General features: G+C 43.7%; 1 protein-coding gene across 2 annotated transcripts in view; it reads left to right on the top strand.

The window, feature by feature from the left end:
• The window catches only part of KIF26A (kinesin family member 26A), a 136,522-nt gene that overhangs the window by 60,279 nt on the left and 52,604 nt on the right, over nucleotides 1–23,639 (top strand). For both annotated transcript variants that reach the window (XM_030558636.1, XM_030558635.1), the window contains exon 4: nucleotides 10,236–10,402. In XM_030558636.1, coding sequence (XP_030414496.1) covers nucleotides 10,236–10,402 — 167 coding nt within the window. The remainder of the gene's footprint in view (nucleotides 1–10,235; nucleotides 10,403–23,639) is intronic.

Genomic DNA, 23,639 nt, shown 5'->3' with positions numbered 1-23,639 from the left:
CCTTCGTTCGGACGTACCGCTCCAGTAGCGACCGAGTGTCGCCCCTTGATATTGGCTGCCCCAAGCACCTGCTTCCTTTATTGGTGCCTAGAGCTGGCCCTGGTCAGGGGAGTCAGCCAAGAAACCCTGGGCTGTAGATTTTGGTAAACACTCCATTTTTGATTGTGACCAAAGTGGTAGTTTAAAACATAGTGAGCGATGGAGCAGCCACATTTTGGCTTTGGGAAGCTGCATTCATTTCTAATGTGTGTTGATAAAACATGTCAGGTGAGGGTTTTTCTAGTGTTTTCTTGTGGCAGATGAATCCCAGTTATTCGAGCATAGGCTTTGTTTACCCTACTGAGGCTGTTTGGAATCCATCCCCCACAAAGTGGTGATTTTAACAGGGAGAAGATCCAGCAGGGACTCCTTTCATTTGGGGCTGCCTTTTCCTCTGTGAACCTAAGGGTATGTCTACATCTACAATTTTGCAGCGCTGGTTGTTACAGCTGTATTAGTACAGCTGTATAGGGCCAGCGCTGCAGAGTGGTCACACTTACAGCAACCAGCGCTGCAAGTGGTGTTAGATGTGGCCACACTGCAGCGCTGTTGGGCGGCTTCAAGGGGGGTTAGGGGAATGCGAGAGCAAACCGTGGGGAAGCAGGTCTCCTTCCCCGCGGTTTGCTCCAGTGTTCCCCGAACACACCCCCCAAGCAGATCTCCTTCCCCGCGGTGTGCTGTCGCGTTCCCCGAACCCCCCTGCAAGCAGGTCTCCTTCCCAGCGGTTTGCTCCGGTGTTCCCCGAACCCCCCTGCAAGCAGGTCTCCTTCCCAGCGGTTTGCTCCGGTGTTCCCCGAACCCCCCTGCAAGCAGGTCTCCTTCCCAGCGGTTTGCTCCGGTGTTCCCCGAACCCCCCTGCAAGCAGGTCTCCTTCCCCGCGGTTTGCTCTGGTGTTTTTTGAACCCCCCTGCAAGCAGATCTCCTTCCCCACAGTTTGCTGTCGCGTTCCCCGAACCCCCCTGCAAACCGCGGGGAAGGAGATCTGCTTGCACGGGGGTTAGGGGAACGCGAGAGCAAACCGTGGGGAAGGAGACCTGCTTGATTACCAGAGAGGCTTCCTCTGGTATGCTGGGATACCTGTTTATTCCACGGAGGTCAAGAAAAACGCTAGTGAGTGTTTACACCTGATGACCAGCGCTGGATCCTCTACACCCGAGTTTCAACGGGTGTACGGCCAGCGCTGCAAACAGGGAGTTGCAGCGCTGGTGATGCCCTGCAGATGTGTACACCTCCTAAGTTGCAGCGCTATAACTCCCTCACCAGCGCTGCAACTTTGCGGTGTAGACAAGGCCTAAATCTCAGTGTGCTAGGTTTGTGGAGGACACACAGGTTTCTCAGAGTTTATTTGACAATGTGTTAATTCTCTGGTAGAGGTAAGAAAGAGCTTCCTCTGGATACTGAGTGGTACAGAGCTGATTTTCCACTGAGTGTGGCCATTTACACTTGTCTGAAGTGGCGGTAGAATGCTGCTGAATGAGAATGGTAGCGTTTTACAGTGACTTTGCATGAGTGGCTAGATTCCTCAGTGCCTGATTGTCTGTTTGTGCTATCTTCAGTGCTGCAGGACAGGCATAGCCATTCTTCCCCAAGGAACGCCCTGGAGAGGAACCTCTGCAGCAGCTCTGGCATCAGCGGCATTCCAAAGCAGGGATGTGGGCTGGCTAGCGGAGAAGCAGGCATTTCAGGGGATGGATAAGAGTAGTCACTGTGGTAGCCCCACACCCCTGCCATAGGCATAATTTGACTTCTGTATTGGTGTGTGGGAAGTGGGCATGCACATGCACGCACACATATGTGCATGCTGGCACTCCTGGGGGAATTCTGCACCATTGCGCAATGCAGAATTTTGCAGAAATTAATATATTTGTGCATAATTTCCTTTCCCGCACAGAAATGGGCTGCAGTGCTGCTGGCTGCCACTACAGGCTGCTGGACTTGGCAGAGACTAGCTCGCACATAGAATATACTGCCGCGGGTACGGGAGAGGGAGAGAGTAGAGAATTCCTAGCATCTGCAGCTCCCAGCATGCCCTGAGGGAAGGAGACGATGGCTCGAAGGAAACTCCACACAAGCCTGGGACTCAGCAAAAGGCTGTTTCTCCCTCTGGATCCCTGGGTGGTATTGGGAGGGTGTCTGGGTGGGCAGGGCCACAGCTGGGCTCTGGGTGGTAGGGGGAGGTTGTCTAGGCTGGCTGGGGCCACGGCTGGGCTCTGGGCTGTAGGGGGAGGGTGTCTGAGATGGAGGGGCATGGCTGGGCTTTGGGAGGGAGGAGGTGCAGATATGTGGGCTGGGGGTACCCCACGGCTGATCTCAGGGGGAGGAAGTTTGGGTGTATTGGGTGGGGGATTGCCGCGGCTCCATTCTGGGGGAGAGTTCTGCGTCTCTGGCCCCCCGGGTGGGCTCTGGGTGGGAAGGGGGCAGAGAAACGGGAACTGGGTTGTCATAGGGGTTTCTTTAACGCTCTGCTCCTGGGGGAATTGTTGTGTGTGTTTATATTGTTACAGACATACTTGCTGACAGGTATTTTGAAATAAATTACCAAAATAATTGTAACAAGCATGATTATGTAGTGTTATTTTTACAAATACAATTTGCAGAATTTAAAAATATTGTGTACAGAATTTTTAATTTTTTGGCCCAGAATTCCCCCGGGAGTAATACTGAAGCCAGTTTCCTTAGCTCATTGGCTCTCTCCCATGCCTGGTGTGGTACCTGGGATGCTGGTGCTGGGGGTGGGTTTGCGGGAATTTGACATCTTAACAGGGGAGCCCCAGCTACTACTGGCAGCCACCCCAGTACTGGCTGCTGCAGCCATGTTGCTGATGAGGTGCAGCTGTGACCACCTCCCTGCTGGGGCGGCGGTGGCTGCTAATAAGGGGACTCCACGTGCCTGGCTCTGCTCTTCCCTCCCCCATTCCTGTATCTTCTTCTCTTCCCCATCCTCTCCTCTCTTTCTTCCTCCTGCCCCTCTGCAGGCATTCATCTTTGTACAGTAGAGCGGTGGGCACTAGGCCCAGGAGGTGGCATCCAGCTGCTGAGACAGGGACCCAGAGCACAGGAGAACTGGTGCTCTGTCCCGCCCACTCCGTGCCAAAGCATACTGGGGCAGGGGGAGGTGCAGCATGGGAAGCACAGAGCCCCCCTCATTCAGCTATCCCACTCAGGCAGTGCAGAGCAAGCCGTGCAGGACAGCTTGGCTAGGGTTGCCAGGTGCCGGTTTTCGAAGGCCAGGCCTCTAAAAGTCCGGTTGGTGGTGCAGCGGGGCTAAGGCAGGTTCTCTGCCTGCCCTGGGTCCGCACGGCTGCCAGAAGCAGCAGGCATGTCCAGCTCCCAGGCATAGAGGTGGCCACAGGGGCTCCATGCAGTGCCCTGCCCTGAATGCTGGCTCCGCATCTCCCATTGGCTGGGAATTGCAGCCAATGGGAGCTGGGGGGGCGGCGTCTGCGGGGGTGGACAGCGTGCAGAGCTGCCCAGTCCCTCTGCTGGCCGCTTCTGGGAGCTGCGCAGAACCAGGGCGGGCAGAGAACCTGCCTTAGTTCCACTGCGCTATCGACTGGAAGCTGCCTGAAGTAAGCGCCACCTGGCTGGGGTCTGTGCCGTGAACCCCCTCCCACAGCTGCATTCTGATTTACACCAGTGTTTGGAAAGGAAACTGTGTCCAATTCTGATCTCACTTATGCTGGTGTAAATCAGGAATAACTCCATTAATGTGAGTAGAGTTACATGTATGTAAAACTTCATTAAGTGAGAGGACAATTGGACCCATCCACTTTAATTTGTGTCCTTTTTATACTTTTTTATATTCTCTCCTATATGAAGCTACCTTTGGTTTTTATGTTTAGAAATCCTATTTGTTTCCTTTCTCTCATACCTCCATCCGTTTTTCTTGGGATTTTCCTTTCTGGTTTTCTTCTACCTTTATTTTATTATCCACACATTTATTTGTCCTTCTCTCTTCACCTGTGTAAGCTTTTATATCTCAACTTTTGTTTCTTCTCTGTCCCCAGTGCCAGTTTATGCACATGATTTTAGAATTACTATTCCACTGGAGCACAGCAACAGCAGGCTGGCTTTTTGGGTATTTCTGGGAAAGTCTGTGGCCTGTGTTATCCTGGAGGTCAGACTGAATGATCTCAATGGTCCCTTCTGGCCTTGGCATCTGTGAAACAATGGACAAAGGTCAGTGTCCAGAGACTGGAAATGTTCTGGCTGAATTTTTGGCGTTGGACCTCAAATTTTTATTAATAAGAGCTTGTTAGAGCTGTAATTGTTTCTTAATTTGGTTATAGGTAGACAAAATCTTATGTACCTGGATATCTAATATACTGTATTGTGAAGTTAGCTACAATGTACTTTTGGAAAAGTCTGATGTATTTAAAACTATGCAGATGTTTCCTGAGCTCCTGCCATATGGTCACAGTAGAGAGCACTGATCCATGTATTCGTATACAGAGAAAGGGCTCAGTTCCCTGGTGCTCCAGAACCCTAGTGAATGTACCTGCAGAGTAAGGGGTGGGAACATGTAACGGCATCTTTGACTTGTTCTGCCCCTTGAAGCAAACTGGAACAGCTGCTCACTCCCTACCCCCTCGCTTGCTAATCCCTCCCCACTTGATTCTGATTGCCTCCCTGCCTGTCCACTTAGATATCTCCTCACTAGTTCTTTCCCCATCTATGATGGATGGGCTCAGGGCACCCAGGAGCATATCTTCCACCTGCTTCAACAGACCTGCTGCAAAACCTTTACCTCTGCCTCAGTGGAACTGCCTGTTATGCTCTTAAACCAGCCTGCTCCCTGGTGTCGTGTAAAGAATTACAAGGACTTTTCTCAAACACATTAAAGAAGACAAGTAGCTGGAATTTGAGCCATCAATTCTGAATTAGTCTTTTTAAAACTCTTTATTGTAGTGATTGATATCTGGCTATTACTATGATTGGTACCGTATGAATACCTAAGATAGATAGAAACCCTCACAGCAGCTCCATCCCAACTCTCCTCTGCTGCTAACTGGGGTGAGAGATGGAGTGGGATGTGTAAGAATATACGAGCACAACATTGAGGCTATGCAAGAATTGCTAGGGTGCCTCAGTTTCTTCACCTCTCCACGCTCCTAGGTTCCTGGTGCTCACCCCATACTCTTCTTAAGGCTCCCATCGCTGTCATATTTCAGTCTTCTAATTTAAGAAAACAAAATTTATTGCCACTATTCGCATCTGAAAAAATTTGACTTTCCACAGGAGCACCATGGCCAAAGAGCACTGTTTGTGACTTTGCTGTTTGCATGTCCTCATGACTGGCTCTGGGATCTAGCAGGTCTTGCACAGGCCAAGAGAGGTTCCTCACAGCAAGAGGGCAGGTTAGGTCAGGAGTCCCGACCTGGTTGCTCCAGCCACTGGCCAGCTTTCTCCCCTGCCACAGCACCTTCTAGAGATGCCTATAAGATCCCTGAATGGCAGCCAGTCCCGAAGTGTGAAACACATGAGGTAAGATTTTTCAAAAGTGTCGGCCTGCTTCTGCTTTCACTGAAGTCAATGCATGTGTGACTTGTAAAGGGAGCGGAGTTAAATGCAATGCTGAGCAGTTGCGGAAATCTCTCCCTTGAGGATTATTCAGTTTCCAAAGGGTTAAGGTTTTAATTTTCTTATAAGGAACCATTAATCTTGTGGAGCAGAAGCGTATGGCAGTTAAAATATTCAGTGCAGTCAGTAACACATAATGACAAGGTTGTGATTTCTGCACTTGATCATGAATGATTTATGAAAATTTAGTAAACAGCGAAGGCACAGTTCCCTTTCAGCAGCCTATTGAAGTCATTTCCTTGTGCAGACTTGTGTAGTTTTAAAAAAAGGCCCTAACAATCAACCAGCCTGCTCCCATTCCCCTGGAAAATGATATTTTCAAAATACATCTTTCAGAAGGGCACTGTGGATGAGGTAATTCTCACGATTTAAAAGCAACCCCTCCTTTCATTATCTTGCTTTAATCCTTCAGGGCCCATAGCTGAAATTAGTCTGAAATTGTTATCTGTGACAAATTGCAGTGAATGGGAGGTTCCTCAAGTTTTTTGTTTTTAGTTTTCCTACCTCAGGGCGAGTGATTCGGACCTGCTCTATTTCCTAATGCCTGAACTGGCATTCCTTGAATCAGCAGCACTTCTTTTCTCTGATGGCTGGCACTGGCAGAACTTACTTGTGCATCAGTCTACCTTTCCTCACCCTTGCTGTTTCTTTTCTGTTTTCTCTCCTTCCTCTTTCATCTCTGGCTTCTCTCTCCTCCCCAGCTCCATTTGTGCCTCTCTGCTTGCTTATCAGAGAATGGCCTAGGGAATTTCTTTGCTAGCAGAACTATAGACACTAAACACATTCCTGTTCTCTGCCTTCCCTAAACCCCTCCTCCCCCCCTTACCTCTTTCTGCGTCTTTCTCTCAGTCATATTGCCACCATCCCTTTCTGTCCCTTCCCTCCCCTCCTTCTTTGCTTCACACCTAGTTAGAAAACATTATCTCTAAAAGGCTCCCTGGGCGGTTGTGGGTGTCCATCTTTGTTGGGAGCATTCCCTGCTGTGCAGATGCTGAGTCTGCCCCTGCATGAAGCACTCATTGCAATCCGTTCTGGTCTCCTGTGACCCATCATCAGAGCCAAGGAATGGGACGTCAATCCCTAATTAGAATCAGCACTTCAGGAGCAGATCACTTCTAGTGCCAAACACTAGTAATGTTTACTGTTCTCTAACACTAATAAAGCACTTTTAGGGTCTGATTCAGTGCTTGTTAGTTTATATGTGAAAAGACTCCCACCTATCATTGAGCAGTGAATCTGACCCTTAAGGTAACATTTTAAAGAGAGCCTAAGGCCCAAATTTCTAAAGGTATTTAGGCTTTGTTGTGCTCAGCGTCACAATGTCTAACTGATTTAGGAGCCTGTTTCATTTTCAAAGAGGTTTAGGAACTTAGGTTGGGATTTATACTCAAACTGACTTAGGGACTTAGGCTCCTAAGTCTAATTGAAAGTCAGTGGAATTTAGGCTCCTAAGTCACTTAGGGTATGTCTATTCTGCAGTTAAACACCTGCAGCTAATCCGTGTCAGCTGACTTGTACTCGGACTATGGGGCTGTAAAATTGCAGTGTAGACGTTCCGGCTTGGGCTAGAGCCTGAGCTCTGGGACCCCACAGGGGCCATGCTCACTCAGGGTGGTGCAAACACTATTTGAAAGGAATCCTAAGCTTTGAAGAACCTTTTTGTTTTTCTCTGTCAATATATGGCAAAACTGATGTTACCTCTGAGTTTAAGAATACTAATTGAGTAATTAAAGACTTAATGGAAAGGTATGGATTGTCTTTAAATACATTATTTCACTGATTAATTTATTGTGCATGCCTCGTTCTCATTTTTTTTCCTTTCCAAGAATGAGTGCACTCTCCTTTGAGTCCCACCTGTCGTTCGTTGATATAAAAATCTCTCTAAGAGCAAAGAGTAAGATCATTCCACTTACTAGGAAACAGCAGGCTAAATTTTCAAAAGTGACCTTTTGGTCACTGCAGCTTTTGTGTGCTGAACTGGAGACCCCCTTGGGGGCAGGGGCGGCTGCAGGCCCCAGCACGCCAAGCACGTGCTTGGGGTGGCATGCTGCGGGGGGCGCTCTGCCGGTCAGTGGTAGGGCGGCAGGCGGCTCCGGTGGACCTTCCGCAGGCGTGCCTGCAGAGGGTCTGCTGGTCCCGCGGCTCTGGTGGACCTTCCGCAGGCGTGCCTGCAGAGGGTCTGCTGGTCCCTCGGCTCCGGTGGACATTCTGCAGGCGTGCCTGCGGGAGGTCCACCGGAGCCGTGGGACCAGCGGACCCTCTGCAGGCACGCTGCGGTGGGTCCACCAGAGCCACCTGCCGCCCTCCCGGCGACCAGCAGAGTGCCCCCCGTGGCACGCCGCCCTGCTTGGGGCAGCGAAATGTCTAGAGCCGCCCCTGATTGGGGGGACTGATGTTCAGAAAGTATTGAGCATCGACCCTCTGAAAATCAGGCCCCATTAAGACTTCTCAAGTTGGGGACTCAAAAAATTGAAGTGTCCAAAATCACTAGGCAGTTTTGGAAGTTTAGGCCTGTGGATTTTGAAAGGGGTAAGAGTTGGTGGTATATATCTGCAGTGTTGTCCATTATCTATATAGGGCCACATGCTATAATAGCTTCAAAGAAGGAATGAGAAATCCACTTTCATTATATGCATACTAGATGTAAAAATATCTCATTCAGCAATAGAGCTGTATTAAATGAATAGCTGTTAAGAGATGCGATCTACTGTAAGATTTGAAATGTGATGCAAAAAAAGGTTATCCAGTCAACAGATTCTACTGAGTCATCATAAATCTCTGTTATCTGTTGCCTTGAAATTCCACGAAGTATCAAGTTAGCTGTGCAGATTTCACTTTTAGTTTTAGATTAAGAAGTGGCTGCACAGAACGTCCAGTAGTTCATAAATCTTTACTACTTTTGCAGTAATCTGTAACTTAAAGGTCTGATTCTCCTGCTAGCCACAAAACACTGTTGCATAAATCCCAGTTCTATAGGACTCCATGAAGAAATTTCTGTGAAATTCAATGGGGACCAGGCTTTGGCCTTGTAATTTTAATTTGTAGTAAAAAAGGGTCTACATGGACTGTATGGATTGCCTTCAGGCAGATTCTTTCTTGGACTCAAGTTTCCTAAATCAGTCTATAAAAATGTTTTTAGTGAATTGTTATAAGGAAAAGCACCAACCACTTAACAAACCTCTCCACCCAAACTCTGTAAGCATCAGATCCTTAGACTTCAGTGGGAATAGCGGATGCCCAGAACCTGTCAAGATGGATTTAGCACTTTTGAAAATTGGGCCCTGGGTGAAACTCCATGCAGCACTTCTGGTGTGAAATGACTGACTGGAAAGGAGTTGCTTGACATCTGAAGAATTTTGCCCCTCCCACTCTGATGAGAGAAGCTCAGTTTGGATTTTTCAGAATGTGACAAAGCTGAGGTATTGAATGTAAGTGTGGATGCACTAGCATGTCTGTGTAGCAAATAGTTCTAAAACTTGATCTGTGGTGGTCTATAATTTAACATTTGGTGGCATCCCAGGGAGTATTTAATTGCATTTGTGCTGCATTACAAGACTCTCTCCTTTTTCTGAATTTATTTTAGCTAATTAGTTGTAAATGTCATAGTAGTACTTCAGATGACTGAAACATCCTATATTATCATACATGAAGCAATTAACTCTTCTGACAAATATTTATTGTGGTGTCTTCTTTAATTAAGCCTTTTGTACTCTTGAAAATACAGTGTGTTCTCCCCAAAAAGGATGCTTTTACAACCCTGTGGTTGTGTATTTTTGCAGACTGCCATGGACATCACAACTAGCTTAATGAAACTTGGCAATGGATGAGTTAATAGGCCTACATCTCAGGATACTTACATGACACTGTCTGTTTCAGAATACAGATTTCTATATTTTGGCCAACGCCCCCCCACAAAACACAACAAAACAAAACAAAAACTCCCCCAAACACTACCGATTTGGGACATTACACTGAAAATGATTAATCCCCAGGCAGTCTTGTTCTTTGCACAGATACCATTTGCAGGAGACAGAAATGTAACATACTTGTGCCGCTGAGGCTGATGATGTTGGAAAAACAGCAGCAGAGCAGTGGCTTATATAGGTTTTTTATTTAAAAAATCGATGTTTTTACTTGTTTCTCGTGGCTGCTCATGTGGAAACAAGTTACAAATATGATTGTTCGTTTGTTTAGCTCCTTTTAAACAGATAGGTCTGGTAGTTGATGTGCCACTGAGAAATAATTCCTGACAGTTATAACTGAACCAGATAAACAGTTCTGCCAGCCGCAAAATAACACTGTAAAACAAAAAGGTTCTGCTTATCGTTTTCCATTTCTTCATGCTTGTCAAACTGTTTAACTGTGCATTACCCAGAACAAAGGGTCTCCATATTACTCTGCTTGTCTGCTGTGGTCTGGTTTTAACCTTTTCCAGTGCAGGGCCCTCTGTGGCATGCTTGTCCACCTTCATTACTTTTTCCTTGCTATCGCTGTGTTTTAAGCACAAGCTGCAAGGATGCGATTTAAAAGCACTACCTTAAAATTCAGGCTGTCATAGATTAAATGTATGTTCATATGTATACATCCGCATATGTATCTTTAAAATTTTTCTTCAGGCAGAAACGACAACAGAGGGTGGATGGGAAGGTCCTAACGTTCACGTCGCCGCAGGGCAGAACAACTGTGACCAAACTGGAACAGGTGGCTCACTGACCTCGCAGAGTTTGGTCGCTCCTGCTGGGGCCTCTGCTGGTACTTCAGCTGCGGCTTCATTCTTCATAAGGTAGTGTTCGTCTTTACAATTTACGTAAATTGCTAATGGATGTTACATGGTTATAAACTGACGTTTCCACTATGAATAATAGTTCATGTTAGCATATGGTGACAATTGCTGAGAAGGGAGGTAACTGTGCTCTCCAGCACTGTTCTTGCACCATTGCTGAGGTCATGTTTTTATTTCTGGAGACCTAGTGAGTATAGTTACATATAACAAATCCACCGCATGATAGGCTTCCTTTGAGCAGGGGTTTTGCTGCTCTGTACTGGCAGAACAGAGAAGAGAAGCTTGAACATCATCTACTTCTATTATAATTTGTTCAGTCATCAATGTTTTGTGCACACACAATTGACATACGTTTTCAGAAACCCTTCAAAAGAAGTACTAAAACTTTGTGGATTATTAATGGGACTGAAGCCAAGGCTCATAGACTCATAGACTCTGTCTCTCTTTTTGCCAATCCAGCTTTTGTACGAGTGCATGAAGAACTCAGTTGTGTTATCCAAAACGCTGACATGGACAGTAGTAAAATCAGACGTTGTTCTTGTTCATGCACATCCAGTAGTTGATTTAAGAAATTTTTGGGTTAGTTCCCTGGCTTGTGCTATACAGAGAGTCAAACTAGATGATCATATTGGTCCCTTCTGGCCTTAGAAACTATGTATCCACAAAGTAGTATGTGTATGTATAACCAAAGGAGCAAATCCTTCATTCCACATGCTAATATTGCTTATGAAAACTTTGTTCATAGTGGTACCATATTAACATGCATCCATATTTCAGCTATTTTTTCCTCCCATCTACCCCAAAGGGTAAGTCTGTGTATTGAAATTATTTGGGAAAAATGAAAAACTCTTTTTACTGAAGTTATTACACAGGGGGAGGGATAGTTCAGTGGTTTGAGCATTGGCCTGCTAAACCCAGGGTTGTGAGTTCAATCCTTGAGGGGGTCACCTAGGGATCTAGGGCTAAAAGTCAATACTTGGTCCTGCTAGTGAAGGCAGAGGGCTGGACTCAGTGAGCTTTCAGGGTCCTTTCAATTTCTATGAGATAGGTATATCTCCATATATTAAAGTAAAACAAAAAAAACAAGCAGGGCTTCTCAAACTTCATTGCACCACAACCCCCTTCTGACAGCAAAAATTACTACATGGCAGTGGGGCCAAAGCCTGAGCCCTGCTGCCCAGAAGGGGGGCCAAAGCTTGAGGGTTTCAGCCCCGAGCAGGGGGCTGTAACCGAGCCCCACTGCCCAGGGCTGAAGCCGAAGCCTGAGCCCTGCCATCTAGAGCTGAAGCCCTTGGGCTTCAGCTTCATCCCTGGACAAAAGGGCTCAGACTTTGGCTTCAGCCTCAGCATATCCTAATGGCAGCCCTGGTGACCCCATTAAAACAGGGTCATGACCTACTTTGGGGTCCCAACCCACAGTTTGAAAACTGCTGCAGTAATATAACATGCACATGTGAATAGCAATTTTTTCCCCTTGTAAATGGTAACAAAAATAGGTTCTCAGGTGAAAAGCTTGAATTTGAAGGTATACCCTCTAGTAAATTGTTAGGACCAAGTGGCAGAGTTCTCACAGAAGGGGTTCATTATGAAAATAGTAACTGAACTGTATTGGTGAAAATGCTGGTGCTATAATTGCTAATGTTGATTAAATGGAAAACTATTGAGCAGATGGTAAGTTCTAAAAACCAAACAAACCAAAAACAAACTTTCAGGGACTCATCCGTGCTTTTCAATTTCTTTTCTAGATGAAACTCAATTTGTAACATTCTGTTGGGAAAGTTCAGTGTATTCAAATGTTCAAGTGTTCAAATAATACTAAGAAATTTTCATGCTGGGAAAACTTGTTAATATAATGCATATAGAACATTCTTTCTTTTCTCCTTTCAATATCTTTTGGCCAAATTTTCTGATGTGTTTGAGTTTAAATGAAGCCTTTGCTTCTTCCCAGGCCAACTTCTTGTGACATTATGCCCATATTCTTCTTAGAAATATTGCTATGATATGAAAATGGAATAACTAAGATGTTTTATGGAAGATGGGTAATGTTGAGATATCATTGGAAAAGTTATGATTTACAGAATGTGATTATCCTATTTGTATGCATGTATCATTTCTGTATCTGAAGTTAGGAATATTGATTATGGAACAAGTACAGCTGTGTTTTCACCTGGGGAACACCCACCAGACAGTAGCCAATCATCATGGAATGGGCTATTAGGGAGAACAATAGGACTTTGAAGATACTAATCTTCCTCCTTCCTGGGATGCTGCAGAGTCATGTGATCATATCACCTGGTATTGGACACCATCCTGGACTTCCAGTGTTTTCCATTAAGAGGGGGCTGGTGTCAAACTGGGAAACAAAGGATTCCCGCCATATGGAAATCCTATTTAAGGCTAGGGAATGAGTTAATCTAGGTTCTTCTCCACTGCCTCCCCACCCAAGAAGGAAGACTGCTGAAAACACCTGAAGAAACAAAGGTGCTAAACTGAGGGGGGCAGGGGTTGAGCCCAGGTGATCAAGGTCTAGCCTGTGAAAGGAATACCTGGAGATTTAAGCTGTAAGCAGTGCAGTTTACCTTCAAGAAACTCTACAATCTGGCTAAAACAAAATTTAGAATGGGAATTTGCTACTATTAACCAATTAATTTAATTTATTAAGTTTAGGTTGCATATTTTGTTTTATTTGCTCAATAATCTGCTTTGTTCTGTTTGCTATCCCTTATAATCCCTTAAAATCTACCTTTTGTAGTTAATAAACTTGTTTTTGGTTTATTCCAAAACCGGTTTTGTAATTCATAACTGGGGTGGGGGACAGGGAAAAGCTGTGAGAAAGGGAGCGGATTTCATGAGCCTATGCTGTATAGATCTCTGTCCAGCACAAGACAATATTATTTTGGGTTTCCACCCCAAAAGAGGTGTGAACTTGAGTGCTGGGCAATCCCTGATCGGAGTCTTCCCACGCAGAGCTGATTTCTGTGTGCCTTTGCAGCTGGGCATGTCCCTCCCTGTATGTGTGCTGGAGGAGGCTTGAGGGCCTGGCACAACAGGACAGGGTGAGAGAGCCCAGGGTGGTGGAATAGGTGGGCTCACTGGGACCCCAGTACATCAGGTAGCACCCCGGAGTGGGTGGGCAACTCATCACACTTCTCTTCTTCCATGATCCTATTTAAAGATAAATACTAGTCTGAATTTATGTCCTGTTATGACAGATAAGATGCTGCTCTACACACAAAATAACTGCATTAGGGTGTAATTCACACCTTTTGTAATGCAAGTTTTGTGTGTGGGCACTCTTACTTTGATTTAGTTCAAATTGCTTTGGATTTATTTCAGTGTAAGTTTGTATGTACACAGTCTTATGCAAGTACAATGTGATAACTTCACTGCAAACTCCAGAAGACAGGGAGGTAGGATTGTGAGGGAGAAAATTCTTATTCAATCTCAGATATCTGAAATCATAGGGCGCAGGGGAAGTAACTGGCCAGATCAATTGCCTTTTCTTTAAGAGTGTTTTTTTAACCCTGGTTTCTTCTTTAATGATTTGTATGGGCATGATGCAAAATATATAGAAGTCAATGGAAAAACTCCTATTGACTTCATTGGGTTTTGGATCAAGCTCTAAATGCTTTCTATGACTCCATCTTTGTTTCCACTGAATCACAATTTAACAGATTTAGCACTTAAATTCTGGCGAAAACATTTGGAAATCTATTAGTTATGGTGCTTGTTCCCTATCATTATTCCTTAGGAAAATGTCTTCTATTCAATTAACTAAATAACAGAGCTGGTTGAAAATTTTTTGCAGAATTTTCTTTTTTTAATGACTTTTATAAAAATGAAAGTTCTTGAAAAATTATCAGTTATCTAAATTTGCTGTGATGTTTTATTGAAATTATTTTAGAATTTAATATATAAAAAACTTTCATTCTCTTCCTGATAACCAGGTTTTCATCAAACAAAAATATTTAAAAACAACTTGAAATATGATTTTTATAAAAATGTAGGCTAAAATATTGCAGAAATTTTCCCCTCAAATGGAAAATGGTTTAGTTTCAAACCTGTGAATCAGAAACAACTTCAGAAGCAGTTAAAGCAGGTACTGCTCCCCAGGGCCACCTCTTCCTTCCAGCACTCTTTGGTCCCAGAACAGGTAGCCTTTTGGAGGCTAGGACTCATGCAGCACCAGCCCCAAATCCCCCAGCCATGTATTGTTTAGGAAGGAAAGCCAGGCAGAGATTGAAGCTGGCCTGAGCACCTGCAGAAGCTGCTTAATCAGGGACTACTGGCTATTGATGTAATTGAGTATTTTTTATACTTTTGGTCAGACACCTGGTGCTGATTGGCTGTTTGCTCTAACCTCCACCCACCTCCTCCCTCAGTCTTTTCACTTCATTCTGTACTTGCCTTTCATACCCTCCAGCTTCCTCCCCTGCCTCTTCTTCCCTGCCTTATTCCCTTCACTTGCTTTTATGTCCCCTCTCCCTTCTGTTGTCTTTATGTTTAGCTAATTGCCCTCTCAACTAAACACCATTCTCCCCTCAATAAAACAGAGAGGAATAATGGCACCAACATGTTGTTTGCTGCCATCGCACTGTTCACTCTGCTTGTATGTTCTACCTCTTTCCCCTACCCTGTCTGCCTTGCCTATTTAGATTGTAAGCATTTTAGGGCAAGGACTGTCTACTACCCTGTGTTTGTATGGTGCCTCACGCAACAGGGCCCTGGTTGGTTGGTTCCTAGAAACGACTGTAATAAATATGATTATTAATAATAATTTGTGGGTTTGTGCAATATCGTTTTCCTTCTTTTTGACCAGCTCTCCTGACAGTTGGAACTTTTCACTGGAGCCCTTTTTGTTTTGTTTTAGGAGAAGACCTATTCTCTTAGTCATAGAAATAAAGTAGATCAATAAAAGTATGCCTGTAAACTAAATTTTAGCATATTGCAGATGTAGTTTAAATTACTTTGGAATACAATAAAGGTCTACGTTTACTGAGGTGAGTAGTATCATTCACTTTAATGGGATTTCTCACATGAATAAATATTTCCAGGATCAGGCTCAGTATTATTGTTCTTAGAGAAACAACATTTACCTCAGTCAGGAAGGCCAACTAGAGGTATGCAGGCATGTTTGGGCAGCCTCTGCTTGGTTCATGGATTTACAGCCCGCTCTAACCTTCTGGCATCTCTGCTGACATTAAAATCTGCATCTTTACTGAGTGTTGCTCTCTCCCCTTTTCATTATTGTATGCTTTGCCATGCTGGGGGGCAGGGTGTGGGGCGTCTGTACTGTGTTTATGTTTGTTCCTTACCCAAAATTGTAACCCTATGTTTGTAAGTTCACAATTAGTTGCTCTGAAGATAGTAAACAGGGGAACATGAGTAAACAGGAGAACATGGCTTCAGATGTGGAAAAATAATTAAGTTCTGCAGCAGAATATTTTTCTGGGTATACAATATATGCATGATTCCAAATGATAATTTAAGTAGCCCTTGTACAGAATGCATTTTTGGTTAATAAATATGCAATCTGAATCTGCATATTGAGTAAATTGCTCTTTTTCATTTTACCTGTTTGCTCAACTTCAAGCTTAATTAAGTGTTTTGCTTGTTGTTTGTTTTTATATTTTATTCATCAGCTTGAAATGCAAAAGTCTCTGAAGTGGAAGTGCCCAGTATCCAGAATCAAAACCAAATATTAAAAATAGTGGATGCAAGTGTGTCAGCAGAATAAAGTCTGTTTTAATCTTCCCTCATCCCTTGCTGTATTACTGGAAAAATGTTTTGACCAATATTGGACTCTGTCACATTCAGACCTGAAGAAGAGCTCTGTGTAAGCTCGAAAGCTTGTCTCTCACACCAATAGAAGCTGGTCCAAAAAAGATATTACCTCACCCACCTTGATTTTCTAATATAAACAAACTGTCAGAACCTGCAGTCTGTAATCAAAGAGAGTGTTACCTGAGTAAGGACCACAAGGTTTGGCAGAAATAACAAATTTCCAGCAGGGAACTGGCGGAGCAAGAAGGTTTTTCTTTAATAAAATAAAAAGTACAGCTACAGAGCCAACTTCTCTTCTCCCTTCAGAGAAGAGGCTCCAGGTATAAGAGCAGTAGAATTTTGTCCTACATTGATCAGATTTAAGAAAAGTACAGTGGAGCAGATCTGAAGTCTGGTATTTGTAGAACTGTCATGGAATTGAACTCTGCCTAGCTTTAGCAGTCTGAATTTTATAACCCTTGCCTGGCTTTTTTTTTTCCCCCCCAAAGAAAGTGATATGAAAAGCTTTGTTCTTACCAAATGAAACTCTTTATAGTTACAATGCCACTAAGTGGACCCAGTTCTGCTGTCACTACGGTCGGGGCACTTGTTTCTCGTGGGGGTACCATATAAGGCTGTTATAAGATGTAAAACTTTTGTTGACTGAACACCTCAGAGAGAGAGAGCACTGTAACTTCCAGGAGCACGAAGGAAAAAGGGAGGCAGAGGAGGAGGTTAGGAATGAGAGTGCACTAGGGGAGAGGTTAATTGCCTAAGCAGCAAAGAATCCTGTGGCACCTTATAGACTAACAGACGTTTTGGAGCATGAGCTTTCGTGGGTGAATACCCACTTCCTCAGATGCGCTCATGCTCCAAAACGTCTGTTAGTCTATAAGGTGCCACAGGATTCTTTGCTGCTTTTACAGATCCAGACTAACACGGCTACCCTCTGTTAATTGCCTAGTTACCAAAAGGGAAAACACCACTCCCCTCAGGGAGAAAGATAAAGCCCCCTAAAAACTGAAGCAATCACCATTAATCTGTGATTTCGGCCTGTTTGTGACTTGTGACAGTTGTGGTGGTGATGCCTGTGTTCCTCCATAGGAATTCTGCTTCATTGAAGCCATCTGTGGCTGGCCTTGACACAGAAAGACAAGACTGAAGTAAGATTTGAGTGAGCACTGGCAGGATGTTTATTGAAGAATCAGAGGGATTTAAAACCTTAGTGTAAGAGGCTGGCTCACATGATGAGAGGAGGAACAATATATTAAGTGACCCTTCCTAAATCTTTATCTTGGTAGACTTTGGAATAGCCCTTCTTCTTTTCTTCCTCCCAAATTAGCTTATGAGAGATGTTCTTTCTTGCAATATATATGTCTCTTATACTGCTAAGAGCTTTTGCAAGATATTTGTGTATGTGCCAATTAATCATGTTTGCATTTGCAAAATGACTTTCATCGAAAGTAGGATAATTAACTATAATTATAACATCTTAACACCCATGCTACCATTTTTTGTTTTATCAAATATATTTTTAATTACTGTGTTTACTTGGGTTACTAATCACTCCATAGTGATATAGGGTAAAATTATAGGCTCCCAAATAATTTAGGCACTTTTTGAGAGTTTTGCCTATAGGGCCCAATTCACCGATATATTCTGGGGTAACTCCATTTAAGTTAATAAAAATGGAGTAAGACAGCATTGAATCAGACTCATTATTTTTCTGTTGCCTACCTATTCTTGAGTGTGCAGGAAATCTCTCTATTTATATGCATAGTGTTTTTTGCTGTTTACTAGGAAAATTCTATTCATCAGTCCATTTGCTTATCAAGGTCATAAAATATCTAGGCAATGAATAATATGCATTATATTTAGAAACTTAGTAGGCTTTTTGTAGATTCAGGATACTGAATCATATTTTAATTCATGTGAGTTGTGGATTAAGGAATCTAATTATTCACTAATGAACAGTAATGGTACATATAAACTAAGGGTCACTATCCTATTACAGGCACCTGATGGTTCACTGATAACCATTTGGTCGCTAGATTGACCATAAAATACAGTCAATAATTGAGGTTACTTATAGAGCAGACACCTTATCAGCTTTAGACATGGTGGAACAGCTTGTCAGTAGTCAGTATACTGATTGTGCTGTGACTGAGCATATGATTAGAGTATTGAAGCAGTGTGTATCTAATGAAACTTCAGGAAAGGCATAGCAATATTACCACAACCACTAAATGACTAATGTGTTATTGTTCCAAGCCTCAGATGCTTCAATTAGTTCCAATAAACTGTATCTTGAATATTTATTTTAATGTGATCTAGTGTAGCGGTAGGCTCAGGACTTCAAAAATTGTGTGTACAGGCTGTCATTACACTAGTCTAAATTTGGAATCTTTTGGGGATAGATACAATGGATATGAAATCTGTGTGGCTTTGAATGAAAATCAAATGGAAGGAATAAAGGCTATCATGCCAGTTCCACATTTTGCAGTTTATTTTTGCATTTTTATATTTAAAATACTTTCCGAAAAAATCAGGCACCACCTATTAGATAAGATAAAGCTATTTGTGGCAAAATTTTATAGCCATGTATTCTGCTCTTAGATTCATCCATGCAGCTCCCATAGACTTGCACATGTAGATCTGAAGTCAGAATTTTTTTCTTAGTTTATTGTGTCATATGAACAGTCAGAATGTTCTAATTCATGAAGCCATCTAGGGAGACTTCATCCTGTATCACAATGCTTTATACTGTCTATGAGAAATCCGACCCAAGACCTATTTTTTTTTAGTATTATATTTTTTCCATGACAATGCCTTAACTTTCATAAATTATTTAATTCAGTGAAGGATACAAGCTGCCTTTTGTCTTTCTGAACTGCTATTCAAGCTTCTATGATGTGACCTTGGAAAGTAACCATAGAAACGTGTTAAAAGCATCAACCTAAAATCTGTAGTTCACTATGACAGTGATGCAGATTCCATGAAAGAAGATTATGATGTATTAAGAATACTAGTGGCAAATATTACCTCTAACCTGTTAAACCTGATTATTCCATGACTATCAGTACTTTCAGCTTTTTAAAGTTGTTATATTAAAAAAACTGTAGCTAAATCATTCTAATTTATCAATCTAACTTTCAGTCCTATTAAATACAGGCATTATTTTTCTACTGAGTTCATAGTATAGTTCACCAGTTCTTATATTTAATAGCTGTAAACTTTTACTCTCTACCTGGCTGGGGTTGACTGGTATCATAGCTTTGTGCAGAGTTGATATAATTTAAATCTTCTTGGTAGATAACTCTTAACCCAGTTATCCACTTTATGTAGCTCATGAGAGGGTAAAGGGAATTTCCTTAGACCTTTTAGTGCTGGCTTGCTGTGGTGAAGGCTAGTTTGTAAGTCTGAAACAAAAGTCTAGGGTAGTCCTTGATATTGCTAGGAATAACAGCAATGGAAGTCCAGCTGAATGAGGGGGAGAATGAAGCTATGTCACTTATTAGCTTCCTCATTAAGCACAATCCACACCCAAAAAATCCTAAGCTTTCTCTTGGTATGATAGAAAAAAATAAAATGTGAATTAATTAGCTAGAAAAGCCCAGTACCAGCACATCCCAATTAAAGCTACCCTACTGATAAATATATCCCTATCCCCATGTATATTTCATCTTCAGATTGCCATTTAATAGCAATAATGAGCTAGGTACAGGGCCATTCCTGGGGAGCACTGACTGACTAGTATTAATGTTCCTTGATTACTTCTTGGAACATTAACCCTTCCTCCTTAATCCCCCTGCAATGCCCGGTCTCTATTGTTGCTGTTTAATTTTTGTTTGGAAGGATGACATCTTCCTTAAGTTTAATAAACCACAACATTTACACCTGCCCTGGAAACTGTAGCACATGCACTCATTTGACTCTGTGTGTGTATTTTAAGCCACATCCCTGTGGTGCTTAGCAGTGTTATGCCATTGTGGAGAAGTGACAATAGGAAGAGCAGGGACTATAGAATTGTATAATATCTTGTAACATTTTAGGGCAATTTATGAGATCCTATTTGCTGTGGCAACATAATACTGCCTGTAAATAAGACCAACAATGGATGTGTTAGTTGCATCCTTTTTCATGTTAACACATGAGGGGGATTCTGTGACAAATCTTAACTAGAAAGTCATGTTTGAATCAAGCAGGCTTTGCTCTTTAAGGTAGAAATGACTCTCAGAACACCAGACCAAAGAGGTAGGGAAGATCAGAACGTCTTTACTGATAATATCACTAATATAGCACCGTACATTTACACAGCGCTGTATAAATAGAGTAAGCCAGGTTTCCTGCTGTGAAGAGCTTGCAGTCTGTGTTTAACAAGGCAAACCAAGACAATACACAGAACAATAGTTCAGGAAAGGGAGAATGTAGAGGAGTTGTAGCAGTCAGGGGGAGAGGTAAGGTAGATTCCAAGGCATCAACAGACTGGCGCTGAGACAAGGAGAGCAGCAGAAAAGTCAGAGAGGTTAATGGACTGGAGATCAGAAAAGGACAGAGTGATTAGACAGGGGAGGGGAGAATATGCAATGCTGTCAGAGAGCAAATGGTGATCAGAGAGGGGGATTTTAAAGAGACTAGAAAGAGAACAATCGAGAGTGACTGTCATGGAGAATGGGGAATCAGTCCTCAGCTGCAAATCAGGGTTAACAAGAGGCATATAGAGACAGGGGGATTAGAAGGGTCATCAGCATAGAAAATGAAGTCAGTGAGGATAAGGGAAGGGGATCATGGCAAAGGCCAGAGAGAGAGCGTGCCAGGCATCCAAATCAGGGAAATAGGAAGGAAGAGAAGTTAGGATGGAGATTGGGAGAGGGGTAGCTAGGCAGAAGGGATGGACTGCAAACGAGAAGAAGTGGGATGGGAAGGAAGGACAAGCTGGAAATGGGAAAGTAGAAAGAAAGAGGAGGCCAATGCAGTGAGAGAAGGACAGAGCACTCAAAGAAATGGAAGCAGCAGAGGCTACGTTGGAAGGAAAGAGCCATGTTTTGGTGAGGGCAAGTAGGTGGAGGTCAAGAAACCACAGAGGAGGTGACCAGATTCTCAAAACAAAAAAATGGGGCATCTTTCACACTGGGGCTGGGTGAGAGAAGGGGGGCATATGGACAGGAACAGGCATCACCTCTGGTGGTGATGCAGGTGCCACTTATCTGTCCCTCATTTTTGGTGACTGTGTGTGGGGGGTGGCCCCTCAGTGTCTCTGTCCTGGAAACATTATTGTGTCTGCGCCCCCTGGGTGATGACTGAGTGGGGGAATGGTTTCCCAGACTCTCCCACCACCCCCAACTGGGAGGGAAGGGTCAGAGAGAGTTGCTGATTATAAAATGAGACACTTAGATGTCCTGTTGAAAACCTTCAAATTTCTGGGATTGACTGTTGACCAGTCCTGTCTTGGGATTGAGGGGAAGAAACGAGACATTGGGTCACTTCAGTCATTCATAGGGATCGAGTAGGGACTCCAAAGGGAGCAGGAGGCAGAAAGTGAAAGGGCAGAAGAAGAACCAGGCTGGTAAATATTAGTCATTATACATGGTAGAATGCTTTAAAAATCATTTGCAAAGTGTACAGCTCACCCATCCAGGCTGGATGTGCTCGCTGCACACTTGCTAGTAGCTCCTAGTAACAATAAATGTCCTGTGTCTTTTTATTCAGTTTTGTGACTCAATAAATACGGAATTAGTACTCAACAAAACACATCTAGTCTCTACAGCTATCCAGTTACCTTACAGATCCTTGTACCCTGAGGCTAATCCCTCAGGAGATGAGAGCTGACTTTCATCAGCCACTAAACACAGAGCAGCCTAGCTAAACAAAAATGAGATTCTGGAGCACAGTATGCAGCCTCTGGGGGCTTGCTGAGCCGGTGCAGCCTAATGCCTATTATCTACAGGAGCTGTTGCTGGCATTGCTGCTGGGTATACATTTTGAACCACTTGTGACGTATGGGAGAGCTAGATAAAATCAGTTGAAACCAAATGTCTCATAAATATGTCAGGTTTCAGAGTAGCAGCCGTGTTAGTCTGTATCCGCAAAAACAACAGGAGTACTTGTGGCATCTTAGAGACTAACAAATTAATTTCAGCTTGAGCTTTCGTGAGCTATAGCTCACTTCTTCGAATGCACAGAATGGAACACACAGACAGGAGATATTTATACATACAGAGAACATGAAAAGGTGGAAGTATGCATACCAACAGGAAGAGTCTAATCAATTGAGATGAGCTATCAACAGCAGGAGAAAAACAAACCGCTTCTGAAGTGATATTTGAGATGACCCATAGAAGGTGTGAGGAGAACTTAACATAGGGAAATAGATTCAATTAGTGTAATGACCCAACCATTCCCAGTCTCTGTTTAAACCTAAGTTAATTGTATCTAATTTGCATATTAATTCAAGTTCAGCAGTCTCTCTTTGGAGTCTGTTTTTGAAGTTTTTTTGTTGCAAAATTGCCACCTTCAAGTCTGGGTATGTCTACACTATGGGATTATTCCGATTTTACAGAAACTGTTTTTTAAAAACAGATTATATAAAGTCGAGTGCATGCGGCCACACTAAGCACATTAATTCGGCAGTGTGCGTCCATGTACCGAGGCTGGCATTGATTTCCTGAGCGTTGCACTGTGGGTAGCTATCCCATAGCTATCCCATAGTTCCCGCAGTCTCCCCCGCCCATTAGAATGCTGGGTTGAGATCCCAGTGCCTGATGGGGCAAAAAACATTGACGCTGGTGCTTGTGGGTACAGCCTCACCCCTCTCTCCATGAAAGCAGCAGCAGCCAACCGTTTCGTGCCTTTTTTCCTGGGTGAACTGTGCAGACGCCATTCCACAGCAAGCATGGACCTTGCTGAGCTCAAGACAGCAATCATGGATGTTTTAAACACCTCGCACATTCTCGTGCAGTCAATGCTGAACTGGGACCTGCAAAGCCAGGCTAGGAGGCGGCGGCTACGGCAGAGCGGCGACGAGAGTGATGAGGACATGGACACAGAATTATCTCAAACGGCGGGCCCCTGCGCTTTGGAGATCCTGCTGTTAATGGGGCAGGTTCTAGCCATTGAACGCCGATTTTGGGCCCAGGAAACAAGCACAGACTGGTGGGACCGCATAGTGTTGCAGGTGTGGGACGATTTCCAGTGGCTGCGAAACTTTTCCATGCGTAAGGGCACTTTCATGGAACTTTGTGACTTGCTTTCCCCTGCCCTGAAACGCCAGAATACCAAGATGAGAGCAGCCCTCACAGTTGAGAAGCGAGTGGCAATAGCCCTCTGGAAGCTTGCAATGCCAGACAGCTACCAGTCAGTTGGGAATCAATTTGGAGTGGGCATATCTACTGTGGGGGCTGCTGTGATGCAAGTAGCCAAAGGAATCACTAAGCTGCTGCTACGAAAGGTTGTGACTCTGGGAAATGTGCAGGTC

This window comes from Gopherus evgoodei, chromosome 4 (assembly GCF_007399415.2).
Source record: "Gopherus evgoodei ecotype Sinaloan lineage chromosome 4, rGopEvg1_v1.p, whole genome shotgun sequence".
In the NCBI taxonomy this organism is placed as follows: domain Eukaryota; kingdom Metazoa; phylum Chordata; order Testudines; family Testudinidae; genus Gopherus; species Gopherus evgoodei.
This window is presented reverse-complemented; position numbering and strand designations above follow the sequence as displayed.